At 35.5% G+C, this 20646-nt stretch overlaps 2 protein-coding genes across 2 annotated transcripts; one reads left to right on the top strand and one right to left on the bottom strand.

Moving 5' to 3' along the window:
* Positions 1–1859: 1859 nt before the first annotated feature.
* Positions 1860–13936, top strand: Rpe (ribulose-phosphate 3-epimerase). Its single transcript, XM_089632908.1, has 4 exons — positions 1860–2202; positions 8954–9061; positions 12206–12427; positions 13483–13936. The coding sequence occupies exons 1-4, from the start codon at positions 1966–1968 to the stop codon at positions 13597–13599; spliced, it is 684 nt and encodes a 227-aa protein (XP_089489034.1). The 5' UTR covers positions 1860–1965; the 3' UTR covers positions 13600–13936.
* A 62-nt stretch (positions 13937–13998) lies between these two features.
* On the bottom strand, positions 13999–20189 carry LOC149423188 (28S rRNA (uridine-N(3))-methyltransferase). Its single transcript, XM_089632907.1, has 3 exons — positions 19368–20189; positions 18656–18928; positions 13999–14479 (listed from the first exon to the last, which is right to left on the bottom strand). Exons 1-3 carry the CDS (start codon positions 19913–19915, stop codon positions 14056–14058), a joined length of 1245 nt encoding a protein of 414 aa, XP_089489033.1. The 5' UTR covers positions 19916–20189; the 3' UTR covers positions 13999–14055.
* Between the last annotated feature and the right edge of the window lie 457 nt (positions 20190–20646).

The following is a 20646-nucleotide window of genomic DNA, read 5'->3' as shown; positions in this document are numbered from 1 at the left end:
ACCGTGTCAAACGCCTTCTTTAGATCAATAAATATTGCCGCCGTAAAATCACCGTCATCTATATGTTTCTGCAGATTTGATATAAAATCGAAGGAAAAATCGATATAATGCTGGGTTTTTTTTAACAGTAGGTAACAATGTGGTATAGAGTAGTGAATGGTAGAAAAGGTCCGGGACGCCCGAGGAAAACATGGCGCGATCAAGTGAAACAAATTCTTATGTTTAATTATTGAAGACAATATTAGCGATTTCTAAACGAAAATCTGAAACAGAAAAATTTCGTTTAGAAATCGCTAATATTGTCTTCAATAATTAAATATTACAATTTGAGGTTTTACTCAATAAAGTTATTCCGAAAAATACAAATTCTTATGTATGGAAAAATTAGGCTTATTTAATGACCGAAATAAGGGGATGTGAGGAGAATGTGAATCGGAGAAGTGATTAAGGAGAATGTGATTTGAGTGAATCAAATGCAAATCATCTTGAGTGATGAGGCCCATTTCCACCTCGGTGGCTTCGTCAACAAGCAAAATTGTCGCATCTGGGGCTCGGAAAACCCAAGAGTTATTGTTGAAAAGCCTCTCTATCCTCAACGTGTGATTGTTTGGTGCGGTTTATGGTCCGGCGGAGTCATTGGACCTTACTTTTTCGAAAATGAGGCTGGAACAACATTTACGGTGAATGGATTGCGCTATCGAGAGATGATTAATGATTTTTTATGACCGGAATTGGATGGTATTGAACTGGATAACGTTTACTTTCAACAAGACGGCGCTACGTGCCACACAAGCAACGAAACCATTGATCTTTTACGATTGAATATCAAAATAACACCTCTTATTGGAAAACCCTGTATGTATTTTCACCAACTACATCCAGTTTTCAGGTAGGTACACTAAAATTCAAAACTTTACTACAAACCATTCATGACCCAAGCAACACCGGGTACACATCAGCTATTAAATATTATTATTGGTTTATCTTTCCACGCACTTATGTTGGTTTGTAAACACCACTACATACTTTGAAAACATTACTATTACATACTTTTAACCACTATTGAATTTGGCAGCCACCTTTGGTCTGGAGCCCTCAAAATACTTGGGAAAAAAAACTTGACTTTACTTGATATTATTGACTTGGTTGGCCTTTTGGTGGACTTTTTGACTTTTGTTTATTTATCTTAAGAGAACAGGTCGTTTCCATGACTCGTTCATGAGTTCAACAGTTCGGCATTGGAAAGACTTTCTTGTTTCCTCCCTCCTACATGGGTCCTTCAAGACCTATTTTCACAACCTCATCTTCTCAAAAAGACCCTCCGCACAGCATCCCCAAAGATGACAAAGGCCCAGGGGAATTTAAGAATTAAATATTACAATTTGAGGTTTTACTCAGTTATTCAAAAAGTAAAATTTATTTTTCTCTGGGCCTCCTGTGTGGAGTTGATGTTAAAAAATACTTACTAAAAAATATTTTCGCTATTATAAACAACAATTATAGCAAACAAATAATTATGATGTAAATATTTAAAAATCACTTTGTACGCACACGCTAATCACCGAAACCGCCCGATCGATTTAGATAAAAAAAAATAATATGTAAGGTCGGTTCCAGCAATAAAGGATAACATTGTGGTATACAGTAATGAATGATGGAAGAAGTCAGAGGTGCCCAAGGAAGACATTAGCAATAGCGAAGCATTGCGGGGGATCTACTAGTCTATTTATCTATTTACATTATATATAAATAAAAAAGTAAATTTTCGTTTGTTCACAATCTTAAATCTCTAAAAGTTTTTCATTTTCGCAGTATGGCATCACTTTGGGAACACTTCTGGTAACATTATTACCGTGACGTTTGATATATGTTTGACGTGTTTGACATTGTGATTTGCTGATTTTCGATTCGTTTTTCGTTTGAATTAAATTTGCTTCTAGAATCGGAACTGAAGTGGCATGCATAATGGCTAGTGCTGTAAAATGTAAAATAGGGCCCTCCATCCTAAACTCCGATTTGTCTCAGCTGTATGAAGAGTCGCAGAGACTGTTGGATAGCGGTGCCGACTATTTACATTTGGATGTTATGGACGGGCACTTTGTCCCTAACCTCACATTCGGTCACCCGGTTGTCAAATGTTTAAGGTCAAAAATCAAGAATGCGTTTTTCGAAACACACATGATGGTTTCTGAGCCATTAAAGGTACCTTTGAGTTTATTTAAATATTTTATTTTGCCCAGTTTTAATATATTATTATTATTTTGTATTTTTAATTCGTGATTCCCCAAAATCTCAAACTTATGATACTGTTATTTACTAATTATTTTAATAAAAATAATCATGAGTAACTGTCTCAAAGCTGGTGGTGTGATGGACATAAGCAATATAACTTTAAAACTTTCCCTAAACTTAAATTTGGGAAAAAATTCGGTTTATGGGCGAAATTCCTAAAAAATAAAACTAGTTATTTTTATACTAACTTTGGGCCGGGGAATCCGAATCTGGAAGAATTAGGTTGCGGCAAGCAATATTAACTGAATTACACGACTTTAAAATTTCGACGCACAAACAATTTAACTGGCCATTTTGAATGCTTTCTGACAATAAAACTAGTTATCTTTATACATCTTTATACTAACTTTGGGCCGGGGAATCCGAATCCGAAAGAATTAGGTTGGGGCAAGCAATATAAACTGAAATACACGACTTAAAAATTTTCGATGCAGAACAAAATACAATACCCCATTTTCGACACGTTGTTGACAATAAAATCCATAGAAAAATAACCAAAGATATTACATACAGTGTTACCAACTCTCAAAAATATTTATTTATTTTGGTTTGTGATAGAAAAGAAAGTGCCCCCTTCGTAGCGCCTACTCGCGTCAAGGCAAGAAAACATCCCAGTTTTCAAGTAGTTTAGCGGCTATGCTAGGTTTGTGTAACATGGTTTGTGATAGAAAAGAAAGTGCCCCCTTCGTAGCGCCTACTCACGTCAAGGCAAGAAAACATCCCAGTTTTCAAGTAGTTTAGCGGCTACGCTAGGTTTGTGTAACATGGTTTGTGATAGAAAAGAAAGTGCCCCCTTCGTAGCGCCTACTCGCGTCAAGGCAAGAAAACATCCCAGTTTTCAAGTAGTTTAGCGGCTACGCTAGGTTTGTGTAACATGGTTTGTGATACAAAAGTGAATAAAATGTATCTGAATACTTTACGTAAATGAATTAATGTTAGCAAAATTAAAATATAAAATGCATATTTTTTCGTCTCCCCCGACATAAAAACTCACCTTTCGTGATAATAAACCTAAATCTAACTGTTTGAATAAGAAATATTACTGAAATTTTAAACATGTTATTTTACGTTATTGATATTATTGCTTACTAGCAACACTTAATTTTATATGGTGATATATCTTTGGTTATTTTTCTATGGATTTTATTGTCAACAACGTGTCGAAAATGGGGTATTGTATTTTGTTCTGCATCGAAAATTTTTAAGTCGTGTATTTCAGTTTATATTGCTTGCCCCAACCTAATTCTTTCGGATTCGAATTCACCGGCCCAAAGTTAGTATAAAGATGTATAAAGATAACTAGTTTTATTGTCGGAAAGCGTTCAAAATGGCCAGTTAAATTGTTTGTGCGTCGAAATTTTAAAGTCGTGTAATTCAGTTAATATTGCTTGCCGCAACCTAATTCTTCCAGATTCGGATTCCCCGGCCCAAAGTTAGTATAAAAATAACTAGTTTTATTTTTTAGGAATTTCGCCCATAAACCGAAGTTTACCCTAAATTTGTTTTAAAAAAGTAAACAATATTCCTTTGCACATAATACTATGTTAGACGTTAATCGGTGAATGTAGTGTTCCCAAACCTACGGAAAAAGAAAAAAAATATATATAAAGTATCACCCTATACGCATACAATCGCTATCCAACAATTTTTTGAAACCCTTGTTCTTGGTTTGATTTATCTATCAATACTAAAAGTAATAGATAAAAACCAACACGGATTTGTTACTGGAAGGTCAACTACTACTAATCTATTACATAACTATATTACGAAATCTTTTACCAACAAAAACCGAGTTGACAGTATCTATATAGACTTTTCAAAAGCTTTCAACAAAGTATCCCATAAGTTAGTACTCATTAAATTGTATGCATTAGGACTGAGAGGCAAGTTGTTGGATCGGTTCTCGAGTTACTTGTCCAAAAGAATTTTATTTGTCAAAATTTGAATCAAAGTTATTTTATGAAACTAGTGGTCTACCGCAAGGAAACAATCTCAGCCCCATTTTATTCCTAATATTCTTAAATTACATCATAAGTTGTTTCGATGATGTAGAACTTATGCTTTTTGTCAAATTATACAAAGAAATATCCAATATTAGCGATGCCTAATCTTACAGTTAAAGATCGACAAACTACACAATTGGTGTATCGCTACCAAAAATCAAGAATGTGAGACACTAACATTTTGTCGAATCAAGACCCTGTTATCATTTAACTACGCTTATAGACAACAAAATCTTGGAAAAAGTCAATGAAATTAGGGATCTTGGTTATTACCCAATTAAATTTTGTAAATCACATACCTCAAATAATTTACAAAGGCATGAAGATACTGGGATTTATAATCAGAACCATCAAATACTTCGATTCATTGGAAATTATAAACATTGTAAATTTGTCGCTAGTACGCAGCTTGTTAGAATACAATTCAATAGTGTGGCCTCCATACTATCAAAGTCATATAAGGAATATTGAATTTGTGCAGCACAAATTTTTACGATTTATTAACTTCACATACCTATTCAACACATAAACTATACATTTTAACTAAATACATTACTATGTACATTAGGGTGGATCGATTTTTTGTTTTTATGTTTTTCTTAGCAGCGGGGTGTGGAATGGATGCTCTATGGGGATACTTTTAAAAGTCATTATGACAGCATTAAGATATTTTGAGTGCAAGTACTGCCCCAAGTCAATTCAAATTTTAAAAAAACAGCGTGAAACTAGAAAAAGAAGGGTTTAATCTTTGCTCAATAAAAGTAGGTAAAATATTAAAAAAAAAAAACTTTTCATTTACTAATAATATTATCTACTAATCAAGAAATAATAAAAGTACAAAAAATCACAAACACTGGTAAAAAATATAGTCAAAAATCATAAAAGTTATTGTATTTTATAGTCCTTCTTCGAATTTGATACTGGCATTATACGACAAGATTCTAGCTTGTTTTGTATCCACCCTTCACGTCTTTCAGGGCCGCAAACAGCAAGCATGATGTCGTTACCACTTTGATGCATCTTTCCGTGGCTTGCGTGTGACAGGGCATCAATCGGAACTTACACAAAATGTTGGATTTGATAATTTCGTGGTCTGCAATGGCATCAATTTTTGTCTCGCTAGATATCAGTTTTGTAAGAGCTGCTTCTGATGGTTTTTCCCAGTAGATCAAGTCAATATAGTCTTCTGCGTTGAAATTAAAAGTAGGTACCTTAAATACTCTTATTGGAGAGAACCTCAATATAAGTTCTCGGATACTTAGAATTCGTTTGAGAGCCAACTCTCTAATCTGTCTTCGTTCGTCGTTTAACATAGTAATAAGTATATTTTCGCTTGGCCAAAATACCCGTTGCGTTGAATTACGGGACCTACCACCTTTTTCAAATGCTCTGGAAGGTAACGAGACAATTTTATGGTTTCGTGGAGATGTCTCGCCGGTTGAAGTCTGCTCTTGGTTGTCTCGAAGGTTGTGTTTTTATTTTAAACCACATCGGAGCATACACTCTTAGCACAAATTCAGTCAATATCACCTGATTTCTGTCGGATTCTTGGTTGATGTGTAAAGTCGGTAGCTAGAGAATAGGCTGTTGTTAACCAACGCAAATGACAGATTTTACACGGGTTTCTTTTCGCTAAGTTTTCATTACATTGTCCTTCGGCGATTGCTCGGCACATTTCCAATAAATATAGCTGGTCTGTGCTAAGGTCGTCACGGGATTTTGTAATTTCATAAGTCAGGTTCATAGGTAAGTTGCATTCTATTGCTTGAAATCCTATCACAGGAAGATGTTCACAGTACTTGAGTAACTTTCCTAGTTGGCCGCTAAAGCTTCTAGGACCTGTTGTCAATCCATCAAGGCATTCGAAAGAGTGTCTCAAACTTAACTCTTTAGCATGTAACTGACAAACCAACCACTGAAGTGGATGATGGAGCTTTCCTTCAAGAAGTCGAATAATGCCAGACTTAGTTCCAGTATTGACTGCTGTTCCTTCACATCCGATAGCCACGAAGCACGCTAAATCAATGGATTTTGCCACAAAATATGCAAACAATTTGTGAGCTATTGTTTTAGCATCGCCGAACTTAACGCCCATGTGGCCAATGTGTTGTGAGCTAGGTTCTTTCAAAAGACTGATATGTTCTTCAACAACTTTTCTGCGTCCATCCTCCATGATTAATGTTTTATCCTTTGACCGCCAAACGATATGCAAATGCACAAATCAAAATGGGGCTGATTGATGGCAGTCAGTGTGGTCCTAGTTTTGGCACGAGCACGTCGAATCTTATTACGATCGATCAAGTTTGTTAGATTGTCTTTTGTCACTAATCCGATATCTTGCAATGTAGCGCAGACAGCACAGAAATACTGTATCGATCCAATGTTCTGGATACAAAAGATAGTCCACTGTCTGTTGGATTTATTACATAAGAAGAAGAAGTAGATGAAGCAAAGTATTGTTGGTCAGTTGGAAGATCAGCGTTAGTAAAAATTTAAACCGTACTGCGAAATATGGACGGTTGATCTAAAGATGCGCGGTGCGCGAACGAGGCGCGAAAGTGGACTCGGCAATTATTAAAATTTTCGCGGGAAAATAATTATCATCACTTTTTTTTAATATTATTATTTAAGGCGCGGCAATTTTTATTCATTATGAAATGTAAAAGTAAAAATTAAAGTATTAATATTGACACAAAACTGTTTTATAAAGGGACAATTTTTTACCAGATTTTAAATAATTCAACTGCTTTGGGGCAGTACTTGTTATCAAAATATTAAATTGATATTTTGTATGCTTAATTGTATGTACCTAGAGCATCTATTCCGCACCCCGCGAAAACTGATTTATAAAAAATAAAAAATTCCATACAATGGCGATCCACCCTAATGTACATTCCCTAGGGCCGTCTGTTTCAACGCTTGCTAGAGTAAAAGTAGGAATAAAAGTACAAAATTGCTAAAGTAAAATTTCACCAAAATGCGTTTTCAATTTAACTGACTGTTTTATGTTACTTTTGACTTCAGCCTTTACTTTCCGAAAACCGATAGTTACTCGCCATTTTGACTGTTCTGTTGGCAGAAAGTTACTCTTCAACATTACTTACGATTATTAATCACGCTTAATATTACAGAATATGATGACAGTGACGATGAATTGTTTATCCAATATAAGTTACAGCGAAAACATTTTGACTAGCTACGCGTAAATAATACGCTATTTGGGATGATTCGGGATTTCTACCTCGATATCGTTTGTCGAAAGATCTCTTGTCACTTGGTGACGGTGGGTAAAGTGGAAAATGGCTCAAATTATTGTTGTTTTCTAACCTAAGAGCCATTTTTTTTTACTATAACCTTTGTGACTTTATTATATTCCATTTCACAAAGCCATTAAAATAATGGGTTCAGGCATGTTGCAGTCGAACTCAGCTTCAATGCAGTCCCAGAATTTCGCTTGATGGTGCCTGAATCCATTGAATTCAAGTTCTTGTTGAAGTAATGAATATCATTACTTTTAATGATTAACTAATGTTTACAAGACAAGGTTTTTATAGCACATAGGATAACATATTATTTTTAAGCAATAATTATTAACCTGAAACACAAAAAAATCTAATAAGCAACAATGGTTGAATGAAAAATACCAGTACATATTGAATAATTTGGCAGGTTTTGAATTAACGGACGTAGCGCGATTCATAGAGCACATGCCCGGCAAGCAGAAGACTGCGGGTTCAATTCCCGTAAATTATTATGAACCTGTACCGTTATTTTTATGCCATCTGCACTTTTAAAACAGGTTTCGGATTTTTTTCTATCGCCTTTCTTATATTATGTACATTTAAATGAAACTTTATATGCATAATACAATAAAATTTATATCAGAAATTCCTAACATTTTGTTTCGCTAACATTATTATATTATATAACCTGTATCTTACTTTTTTATTAATTCATTTTGTTCCCATACGTTGTGCTATAAAAATATTATTATTATGTTAATTTTACTCCACTATTTATTTATTGACTAATTAACCAACTAAACATCACGCCGTTGGCACACGCTTCTTGCCTCATTCACATTCATACTTTTCTATTATTCTGACTCTTAACATGGCCCGACTCAAATATCTGATTCACTCGATCGTGCCATGTCTTCTTCGGGCGTCCCCGACTTCTGCTACCATTCGCATTTGCATTGTGAAATTTGCTACCTAACTAACTATGTTAAACCAGTTGAATGGGAAATAAATCTTTACACTTATTGAGTCATTACAAAGCAATTTCAGACAGTAATTTTATAGTTGGTGAGGTGGTAGTTCTTAAAAAATTTAATTCAGAGATGTATTATTTTCAAAGATATAGATAGCGGTTTAAAACAAAATCCAACGAACGGGACCCTTGTTGTTCCCCTCGTGAAGATGCTAATATGTAAGACAAAAAGATTATCGTAGATTTGAATAATTATTATTGCTGTAAATTTTTTTTCCAGGAATCCAGATCATCCATAGCTTAGAGATTAAAAAATAATTTATTAGTTGTTTATAATGTCACTCAAACGGTTATTTACATTGTGCTAATCAAATCACTGTGTTCTTGAAACATTAAAATATTACTTATTCATTATTAAAATTGTTTGTTTCTATTTATTACAATAGTGGATTGAACCGATGGCGGACGCTGGAGTTGACCAATACACCTTCCATATTGAACCCGTCAGTGATGTAGCAACGGTGTGTCGAAAAATTAATGAAGCTGGAATGAAGGTAAATAATAATCATAAGTGGTTAGTGGCTGAGTTGAAAAATGCATCCAGGCATTTTAGGTTCAATTCTTCTCTTAGTTAAGCCCTCCATTATTGCACAAGCAACATTTTCCACTTATAATGATGGAAGTAGGGGGAATTATTTTCAGGTTATTCAAAACCCAGGATTCAGCAAAGTGCTGAAATTATGTTTGTTTTATTAAAAATAAATAATAACAAGCTCATAATGTTTTTTTTATGTATGCATATATTTTTATTGTTATCAAGTATGTAGAACTCTATTTTAATTTTAAATATTTATGTTATTTAATTTATAAAAAAAAAACTGTATATACACGGTGTCCGGAAACTCGTAGTACAAGCGGGAAACTGGAGAATATACACCACATGGGGAACCCAAAAAAACATAAAGTTTTTTGATTTGAGCATTTTCAAAAAAAAAAAAAAACCAAAAAAAAATTTTCGGCTATTTTAGGGTTAAAGTTTTTTCTGGTGTTTAGGGTTGAATAACAGATGTTTTAACCCTGCAGAGCAGAAATATTTTATGATTACACCGGGTTAAATGAAGGGTGATTTCAAAATAATGCTTCAAATCCGAGTTTCTTCATTTGTTTTACTTTCAAATAGTTTTAATTAGTTGGGTACTTTGATCTTCAGTAATAATTTATAAGAATTTGATTAAAAAAAAAAAAAAAAAAAAAAAAAAATCAACTTCAAACTCAATTTACTCGATAACGAAAGCTCAAATAAAAAAAAAATATACTACAAAATCGACTCCAAATGTGATGTAGATTCACCAGTTTCCCGCTTGTACTACGAGTTTCCGGACACCCTGTATAATAAAGTCCTACACTGTGTCATTATTATTACAAGTGGCAGTTGTTTTGCCTTACGAAGGCATTATCAAACTGTTGTGAAGCCACTTGCAGACCATCTATTTTTCATATTACTTCTATTTAAAAAATCATATTGCTTTTATTTTTATTACTAACTAGCTGTACCCCGCCATGCGTTGCTGTGGCTCAGTCTTACTGTGCCGATAGAGAAACAACGGCGCATGTTGCTTTTATGTCCAACAGATGACATCTATCTAATATATATAAAAACACACGCGTATTTGAATCCAATGTTGTGTCAAAATTTCAAGGCAATCGATGGAGAACTTTCCGAGAATTAAGATTTTGAACAAATGAACATTTATATTTTGATTTATATAGATGTCCTTATTGATTTTAGAGTAAATTGTGAGAAATTATTAATGGTTACTCTTATTTATTACTACCCTGTACAGTCTCCCCACTTTTATATTGTTTAAATTTGACTAAAGGTCATTAAAGGGAGGTGTTTACAAATTAATTTGTGCGAAAGGAAAAGGGTGTTAGTCGACGGATCACGGATAAATTATATGATTTGAAATATAAAATAATATGGGATAAAATTTCCTTACTCTGCTTACTGCTAATACGCACAAATCATTGAAGTTTCACTTCTTTTCAACTTAATTAGTACAAGAAACAATAATTTACGTCGGGGTAGATGGGAAAACATGCAAAAAATAGGTTATTAGGTTCTGAGTTTGGTTATTTAAATATTTTGTGTGTTTTTAGATTTAAACAGAGCCTATCGGAATACCTCACTTCATACTAACAAAATCATTGCGGAAAACATGTTTTGGCATGGAAAATTTTGAACTTTGAAAAAAACAAGAGCTTGGAGCTTTAATGCATCTTTTACCATCTCCCCTAATGTAAATAATTGTTTCTTGTAGTAATTAGTTGAAACAAAGTGTTTTTAAACAATCCTTATTATTAAACATGTTTTAAAATTTACACAACTGATAAACAACCTTTTAGGCAAAATTAATGGTTTTTATAGTGATTTTTTTTTGGGGTATTATGTATGACGTGTTGCACTACCTCCTTCTTTAGCCAACAATTTGGACAGCATTACTATGTCCATCATCAGGGCAGATGTGTAAAGATTGTGGTGAAGTGTGTGCTTATGTATGTAGATGTAATATTGTGTCGCCAACTCCAATCCTCTAAGAGCTGGTAATAAATTATAATTTAACCCTTGGGACCTTCTAAGACCCAAACAGTCCCAAATGCCGTGCGCGCATTATACTCTCCTAAGACCATATTTGTCCCAGAATGACCGCACATTATTAAAATGCATATATCTCTCTTCCTCTCATCTAAAAATTAATTATTTCTTTTATGTCAGAAAGAGAAAGAAATAGTGCTTGTTATTGTCTTTGAAAAAATGGAAGCTTGTAGAAGGTTCGATCCGTGCAAATCAACAATGTCTCATGGGTTAAGATAATTTTTTACGTTTAGTTTTGGTGTAGCTGTCATTTAACAACACGTCAAAGTTTAGCCCCGTTGTCTTTATTGATATTTAGTGGATGTTTATGAATTTCAATTGCCTCCGTAATAAGGAGTTCCCAGAATTACAGGAACAAACAAGAATTTACCTAATATTGAATTTCATTACATAAAGGGTGGACATGACATTATTCAGTATTTGAATAACACGATAAGCAGGATTTTTTTTTTTTTTTTTATAGTGAATACCTCACAAGAGTCCCAACTGCTCCCGTCTGGAGCCAGTGAGACTATGGCATCCCCAATTGGGGGATGTTGTGAGGCTGAAGGTAAGTGGGGAAGGGAAAGAGGAAGGTGGGGAAGTATAATGATATAATGCACTGATCTTGTAAAAGCTGATTTGAACTCATAATATAAGCTAAGTGCAAATTTGCTAGCAAGTTACTGTTTCCGTAGCCTAATTGAAATATTATGGGGTTTTGAATATTGTTGCTTTTATTAATTTGTATTCTCAATTAGTCATTCCTAGTTTCCAACGTAAATTCTACATAATTTGTTTTGTTCATTTACAAATTGTGGTTAAAACATTTTAACTCGCAAAGGCCAGTATTTCAGTCGGTTTATAAGCTCAGTTCGAGAGGTAATTAAGTTTGTCAAGTTGCTATCAGGTAGGTTTACTGACCGTTTACTTAAATACCGGCCATAAGTCATTGAATTGTAACTTTCATAATTGTAGGCAGATTCCAACACAAAATTATTTTAGGCTACATTCCTCTTAATTTTTCCTTTAATCGCTTCTCTTAAATCCACTCTTCCGACAGGTGGGTCTTGCTTTGAAGCCAGGCACTCCGGTGAGCGAAGTCGTGCAATACATTCCCTTTGCTGACATGGTGCTGGTGATGACAGTGGAGCCAGGGTTCGGGGGGCAGAAGTTTATGTTTGACCAAATGGACAAAGTCCGATGGCTCCGCAATGAATATCCCCTGCTGGACATTGAGGTGGATGGAGGAGTCAGTCTATCCACCATTAGTGCTTGCGCCGAGGTGAGCATTTTGCAAAATATTTAGTTTCCCAATACTAACAATGAATATCCCCTGCTGGCCATCGCAGAGTCAGTGTGTCCACTATTAGCACTTGCGCCAAGGTGAGCTCCGCTGTTAATTAGTGGCGGCTCGTGACTTTTGGGTGTACTATAGTGCTAATATTAAAAAAAATTCTATTACTGATGTTGAAAAAACAATGTTTTTTTTTTTCAATAATTCAATTTTTTGTATGAAGATTTTTAGGAAATCTGTGCAGCGCACGGCCAAACTGAAATTTCCTGAAAATCTTCGTACAAGAAATCGAATTTTGAAAAAAAAAAAAAATCATTTTCAGCTACAACATCAATAATGCCATTTTTTAAATATTAGCATTCTAGTACATCCAAAAGTCACGAGCCGGCACTGCTGTTAATATAAGTCCTTGGAGTTTTCCGAAATCAGATGTAGACGGTAATTTTCCTTTCAATGTTAAGTTTTTTACGTTTAACAATATATCTAATAGAACCTCGCTTAACATGCATAATTCGTCCCAGAATCTTACCCATAGCGTGAAACCATTTTTCCCATATGAATCCATGTACAATACAACAATATGTTCCATGCTGAAAAAGAATCCCGTTCATGCAATCTCTGGAATAATACATTCCTATCTTTCGATTGCCATATTATTGATCTTGTTAAAAATAACCTTGAAAGAATCACATTCTTCTGAGCTCTGGAAAGAAACCATACCGTTGTTCAGAATGCAATATTAATTTTCTCAAAAATTATCTTAAAAATAATCCTATTTTTGTGAGCTCTGGAGAGAAATCTTGCAACATTAATGTTTTCAGAAATTGTCCAAAGAACCTCATTTTTGCGATCTTCTAAAGAGAAACTATGCTAACTCGTTATGGGAAACAATGCTTGTTAAGTGAGTAAATTTTGCTCATTATGGGAGGTGCTCGTTAAGTTCCACGGTACTTTATTATATCATGTAATAGTTCTCTGTGAACAATTCTCCACACATGCAACATCATAAACAAACATAAGATAGAGCAATGTTTTTGTTTCAGGCTGGTGCTAACATGATTGTCTCTGGTACAGCAATAACAGCTTCCCCGGATCCTCGTTCTGTCATAGCGAACCTTAAGAATACCGTAGAAAGCTCCATCCACAAGTGCAATGTCTGAACCCTCCATTATAAGTATATTATCCGTGCGGTCAAATTTAGAGCATTTCTTATTTCCATTGCATTACGTATGCAATATTACGTTTGTTGCATTTTCATTGACATTCCGAAAGCAAAGACAAAACCCATTGCTCGTTTTTAGGATCTTTTTATTAGTGTTGAAGGGAAAATAATGTCTTGATATTTCTTAGGTAGGAAAATTTATTCAGTGTAATTTTAAGTTGTGCTAAAAATGCTCCAAAATCGACCGCACGATTGAGTAAATATTTTTAGATTTATTTTTGTTACATTTGAGCGAGCTTTGTCAATAATAAAGTTGTATAATTTTAAATAGGTAATGAGTATATTTTTTTTCAAATTCTGTGATGACTTTTTTTTATAAATAAATGAAACATATTGATTACAACGTGTATATTTAAAAAAAATAGTCTTGTATAATAATATAAACATTGTAGATTTAATCGAACCTACTCAAATCAGTATCGTTCTCTTTTTCAACAGTAAGATGAACTCCATTTGAAGCTTGGATTTCATTTTTAGTAGGGCTATTAGAAAAGTCCGAGCTCTGGGCAATTTTATCAGAAAATGTAAATTCTTTAACTTTGTTTTTCTGCTCCAGTTTGCTTCTGAGCGCAGACATAGTAACGAGGATGGCCTCTTCTGTTCTAATAGTCCTGGAACCTTGTGTCGGAACAGAGTTGATGTAGTGATCGAAGAGTAAACTAGGGTCATCGGCTATCAGCTGCTCGTCACTGTCTAGGGCGGATTCTATCCCTTGAAGACCTCCAAAAAGTATGAGAGTGTGCTCATATTTGATTTCTTTCTCCGCTATACTGTCCAAACTCACTCCTTTGTCGGAAGTTCCTATTGTTACATCATACCTGTAAAATAAAAACACATTTAACCTGTTGAGGGTCAGAGCATAAAACAGAAAATATTAGCCCTCGGAGATCCTTCATAAAAATCAAAAGTGGAATCTAAATTTTCATTAGCTTAACCTAATGATGCTGATTTTGTTTTTCATACATTTATCGAAGAATTAAGGTCAAAATCTCATTGCAAATTATTCTAACAGGGATAATTAGAATGCTTGCATGTTCTCCGAAGACCTAGCGGCAATCCACTGGTTAAGTATATGTTTAATGCTTGGAGTTACTATATCAGACCGGCTCAAGTATCGGGGATCCATAGAAGCCCGAGTAAATCAGGCCTCCAAAAAGTTGGGCGTCTTGTACAGGGCTAGGAGATTCTTCAACAGTGACCAGCTGCTGACCCTGTACTAGTCTCAAGTCCGCCCAACTATTGAATTTGGGAGCCACCTTTTGGGCTGGTGCCCCAAAATACTTAATAAACCTGCTTGAATCTGTGCAAAGGAGAGCGATCCGTGTGATTGACAATCCGTTGTTAACAGACCGATTGCCTTCTCTAATGCATAGACCCAATGTAGGCATGCTGTGTCTGTTCTACAGGTATTTCAATGGAGCCTGCTCCAAGGAGCTAGCAGCATTGATTCCTGATGCACCGGTGCATGTGCGCGAAACTCGACGGACACGAACTGAACACCCGTTCACGGTTGACGTTGACTTCATGAGAACGGGCCGTTTTTACGACTCGTTTTTGTGTAAGTCGGCTCGTATGTGGAACGAGCTACCGGCATCTGTTTTTCCTCCCTCCTATAATCCGAGCCTCTTCAAGGCCCGCATTAACAAATCCCTTCCTACAGCCCCTACGATATTCCGCCTCACAACGCCGCCCAACCAGGTGGTGACATAGTTCCCCTGTCTGTACACTGCACAGGCAGGGACACTCTTGTGAGGTGTCACATAAAAAAAAAAAAATGTTTCGAATTAAGTGATCTTAGTCAGGTCTAAACTATATTTCCTTGTTTTATACAGAAAATATACCTGACTTTTGACCAACAGATCTATTCATCTAGAACAAGGCTGCCCAACCCCAGGCCCGCGGGCCACAATGTGGCCCGCGAACGAATTATAAGTGGCCCGCGTGAACCATTTTCAAAAAACCCGCCAATCCGCCAATTTGAAAAAGTGTCGCGGGCCCGCGGTAAAACAAACAATGCAACTTGCGCGCGGTCACAAGTGTTGCCAACGAAGGCGATTTATCGCTATTTAGGCTACTCAGAACGAGAATCAGCGACGAAAAAATCTAACCTGTTGAACTTACTTTTTAAACAAAATACATGGTTTTTGACATAATATTTTTTGCGTCGTCCGAAATGGAATCTTCTAGCCCCCCCCCCCATGGAATTCGAAAAATTGTTGTGGGGAATCACATATGTTGTTCCGTAAAACCCCCCCCCCCCCATGGATTTCAAATATTTTGTGGGGAGCACTCATTTTGAATTTTTTTTGTGGGGAATTACGTTTTATAGAAATTCTCTAACAACCCCCCCCCCCCCCCCCCATGGAAATAGGAACCGTCAGGTATTCAATGGCCCGCCAGTGATTCAAAATCGTAAATTTCGCCCGACTGTTAAAAAGGTTGGGCAGCCTTGATCTAGAACTAATGTTTTTAGTTTCAAAGCTTCATAGGGCTACAATACATTACAAACTGAGCATTAGTGGTTGTAGTTTCTCAGCTTGTACCTGATCAGATGAGTAGAGTTCAAATCTTAAAGAGGGAAGCTATGAAGTTATGGCACCTAGTGTAAGGGCTCTTGTTGACAGCAACGGTCCGTTTATTCCAACTAGCTGGCAGTGGCGGTCGGTGACTTTTAGTAGAAGGGATGCTGGACTCAAATGTTTATACTCGTACTTACTACGTACTCTATATCAAATATGGACATTTAAACACTAGCCCACAAACCAGATACAATTAGGTACCGCCTAAAATTATCTCCATAAATCCATTAAGCTCCATAACTCAATATTTCCAGTTTTCAGAATAAGTTTTTTTTCCGCAAATGGCGGAGACACAAAACTTTTTCGCATTAATGATTCAATTATCAGACGAAATAAAATCAGAAGAAAACATAAAAACATTTAAAATTAAATTACGAAAATATGTGTATATGTATAAGGATTGTATTAGGACATAGATAACTATGTACCTACTTAAAATACCGCAATAAACAATAATTATACATTATCATTTAGAACTTGGCGAAGTATCCAAGCTCGAAGCAAACTGTCAAAGCAGCGCGCGCATACATTCCAATGGATTAGTAATAGAGTATACGATTCTGTGCATTATACATATGAGCATTAAAGACGGTTTTTGCACATTGGATGCTGTCATTAATATCTTGCAATTTTTTTTTTTTTTGTAGCACAATTTGAAAAGAAATATGGAGCAATCACTTTATTGGAGAATAGACCGGTAATATGGGATAAAACCATGGAGAGTTATAAAAATAAGCAACCTACTATCGGCAAGGAAAGAAATCTGCAAAATTTTACATGAAAATTTTGAGACATTATAGGTAGTAGACATTAAGAATGTTTATTTTCACTCACTTCTTGTTTCAAAATGACGACATCGTAAACATCGGGAGTGTCTATGTTATATAAACCTGCCTGTTTTCCATTAAAACAAGGCCCGTCAACAAGAGGCATAATGGTACGAATGTGACTTGAGTTGGGAGGTTGTAAATTCAATTATTATCACAACACATATCGTCGCTGTGAAATCAAACCGGCATATATGCAAAAATGGAGATTTTGAGTTATTGGTGTCAAAAAATTTCTTTTTTTCCCTTCTATTTTTATGTCGAACCGGCATGTCGTATAGTTGAATAAAAATCTGTCAGATGGCGTTGGGCCGGTATGCATTTACGCGTGAATCGCCATTTTTTTTAGCAGAAGACAGACCTATTCCGCAATACGCCAGTTGCTTCAAAACTTTCAAGGGGGAAATGCGTCCATCATGTAAGTAAAACTGGATTATCTCACAATAGTACATTTTTATTACTACCAAATATGACTTATTGTATGACTTATTGGCAGATTATCCGGTTTGCACTTAACAAAAGCGTTTATAGCAGCCTCAACTAAAACAAACCGGCATATATGCCAAAATGTCTGACCCGGGTAAAATTTCTCCCGGTTAAAAAAATAAATTATAATAGGCAAATTTAAAAAAAAAACTTTAGCAAACTGAAAGATGCGAAACTGCGGTGAGAAATACGAGTCTAAAACCCGTGGAAGAGTGAACCAACGAAGCATGAAGCCTCCTTGCCACAACTGTAAACGCAAGTGTTCCTAGTCATTACTACAGATCTCAAAGTTCTCGGGAGTATATCGATGGTGGAAAATCTATCGCCGATCACAGAGATTATCTAATATAACAGAAAGAAAGGAGTCAAACCTTGCAGGAATCAGCTACTACCAGTACAGAGGTTTTTTCAAGTCATACAAACTTTCACACTGAAGAAAGATCAGTGTGATGTTTGTCTCATTTACGACGGCAACTTTTACTTCAAAACCTCCTACGGATCACATGCCTGGGAGGAGGCGAAGAAAAGGAATAAACGGGGCAATGGGAGCGTGAATCCTGTTCTGATGCACGCTTATTCCAAGAGACTATTGATGAGAATAAGAAAAATGGTATCCTAAAGTTAGTTACCGCCGGGATAATACCGTCAATTCAGATTTCCATAAACGATTGGGAAACTTTGAAGTTACCAGCAAAGGAAAGAGCAGTATTATGTTAATTGTTTATAAAAAAATTGTGAAGCAATAAATTATTTTTTCATTGACAACATTGTCTTTTTTTATACCTTAAACAGGTTCCAAAAGAAGAAGCCACTGTGACACAAATGCAAATATTACACTGATTTTAAAGCCATACTGGCATATCTGCATTTTACTCTTAATTTAAGCAATTTTCGATTTATTTGCAACTACTACTTCAATAAGCAGTATTCGTCTAAATTTTATTCATTCATAAGGTGGCATTGAGGTGAACCAAACGGACGTAAAAAGGAAAATATCATATGCGAAATCTTTAAAGCGCTCTGGTGAAAAACAAGCATTTTGCAGATATGCCGGTTTGATTTCACAGCGACGATATTATGAAGCCAAAATAAGTTAACTTACCCATTCTTGTAAGGTGACTTTGAAAACACTTCACTGAGTGTGTTAGCTATCCGAACAACATATCCCCAGTAGACTCCTGTTTCTGCCCGAGGTGTCGAGAGGCTCTCAACTTTCCCACGGATTTTTTTACTTCCTGGAGTGGTAGGCAGCATCCGCACTGTAACTCGCAGTCCCGGATTCAGCAGTTTGTCCACAGAAACATCTTGAAGAAGGCCCACATTTACCTGAGACCCTCTCCCAGGCTTTACATTCTTATTCATTGTTATGCCTTCTCTATAATGCAAAAAAGTACCACTTAGAAATTTTATAAAAAATAATCAACAATTTGGTTTGAACCCATAGCCCGCTCAATCATGGGTCGGTAAACCGGGTGCATTAAGAAAGTTCCATGTATTTCTATTGACACCTGTACATGGGTCAGGGCGGCATGAGAGCGGTGCTGCATACTTCCATTGCCCGCATTCTTACTGGTCCCGGTTTATGTTGATTCCTTACCGACCCGTGAGGGAGCGGGGTTACTGTATGACAGAAACAAATATTTTAGTAGGTACTTTCCATTAATACTTTTCTCAAAATTTGAATTTGAATTGACTAAGTAGGCAGAAAAAATACGAATAAATTAAATAGATTGGTTGATGACAGAAATGTGCCCATTAATGCGTAAATTATGTAATAATCTAATAAATGCTAACACAGAATAAAGAACCATTACCTGAAGTGAAACTCGTTTTTGGCTCGCAAATGATGAGGTGCATCCAATGGATTTAATATTCCTGCAAATCTCAGATCATCATGGATTGGAAAAAAGAATTTTCTCAAGTATTGTGGACACTCCAGGTACTGTAATATCCTCGCTAGCTGCACACAACTTTTCCTGGAGATTTTGGTGCCATCAATGTCGTCTATTTTTGATTTCTTGGTGTTAATTCTATCACCAAGATCATCGTAAACAATGATTTCATCTACACTGAAAATACAAGCGGCTCTGGCAATCTGACCAGCTAAGTAGGATCTCAATTCGGGAGACTGCGCGTTTTCTAAGATGGATCCAGGAACTGCGATGCTTATTGTAGACACATTTGCTGACTTAACCTTTTCAGTCTCTTCTACAAGTAATTCTGCTTCTTTCTTGGCCTTTTCTTCGGCTTTGCTAATCTTTTTCTCAATTTTTTCTTCGTTCCATTTCCGTTTCAGTGTTTTTCTATGTTGAGAGTACTCTTTCCAAGATTTAAAACCGTCAGGAATTACTGAAGGATTCATTTTTAGAGTAAGAAGTACCGCGAGGTAAAAATATAAACGGCGGAGGTTACTTTTGTATGAGACAACTAAGAATCAGTTATTAAGTAATACGTCAAAGTGACAAATAATATAAACGCGGATCAAAATAATACAGCAGAAATCTAAAATGTATTTACTTTCGACAACACGCGTTCCAACCTCCAACTACTATCTGTCAAACTGACAATATTTTATATGACTGTTAGCAATGTTAAGCCTTCAGCCAGGCCAGGTGAGAAAATTTAGATGACCCTACATTCGCCTGTTTTTTATTAAGAGATTTAAAAATTGGTGATAATTCAAATTGTTACAATACAAATACATAAAAAGAGAACGATTTATATCTCCAACTGAACGACTACTAATTATTTTTTTGGTAAACATTTGGGATCGCTGGCCACGGATAATACGAAATATTTTTTTAATAAAACCTTTTGATTCGCCCTAATTACAATAAAAGGAAACTGACTACATTTGGGAATTTTTTTAATTTAGCATTTTAATTTTTAATTACTTAAAATGAAAATTTGCTTTCGCTGTATGAATATTGACAGTCAGAAAAATTAAGCTTTTTTTAGATTTATTTAAATAATCCATAATTTCGATAAGAAAACGTAACTCCACACATTCTTGATTAAAATGGGTCTGTACAAGTACACTTCGGAGCGGCGCAGCGGTATATACCACGCGATACTCAAGGCCGCCGCGCAAAA

This window comes from Hesperophylax consimilis, chromosome 6, assembly GCF_061612785.1.
Source record: "Hesperophylax consimilis isolate HC1 chromosome 6, BYU_Hcon_1.0, whole genome shotgun sequence".
Lineage (NCBI taxonomy): Eukaryota > Metazoa > Arthropoda > Insecta > Trichoptera > Limnephilidae > Hesperophylax > Hesperophylax consimilis.
This window is presented reverse-complemented; position numbering and strand designations above follow the sequence as displayed.

Coding starts and splice junctions, on each gene's coding strand:
- LOC149423188 (XM_089632907.1), bottom strand. CDS start 19,915: ATGAATCCTTCAGTAATTCCTGACGGTTTTAAATCTTGGAAAGAGTAC. Junction 18,929..19,367: donor AAAAACGAGTTTCACTTCAG/GTAATGGTTCTT, acceptor TTTGCATTATAG/AGAAGGCATAACAATGAATA. Junction 14,480..18,655: donor AAGTCACCTTACAAGAATGG/GTAAGTTAACTT, acceptor TTTATTTTACAG/GTATGATGTAACAATAGGAA.
- Rpe (XM_089632908.1), top strand. CDS start 1,966: ATGGCTAGTGCTGTAAAATGTAAAATAGGGCCCTCCATCCTAAACTCC. Junction 2,203..8,953: donor TGGTTTCTGAGCCATTAAAG/GTACCTTTGAGT, acceptor TTATTACAATAG/TGGATTGAACCGATGGCGGA. Junction 12,428..13,482: donor CCATTAGTGCTTGCGCCGAG/GTGAGCATTTTG, acceptor TTTTTGTTTCAG/GCTGGTGCTAACATGATTGT.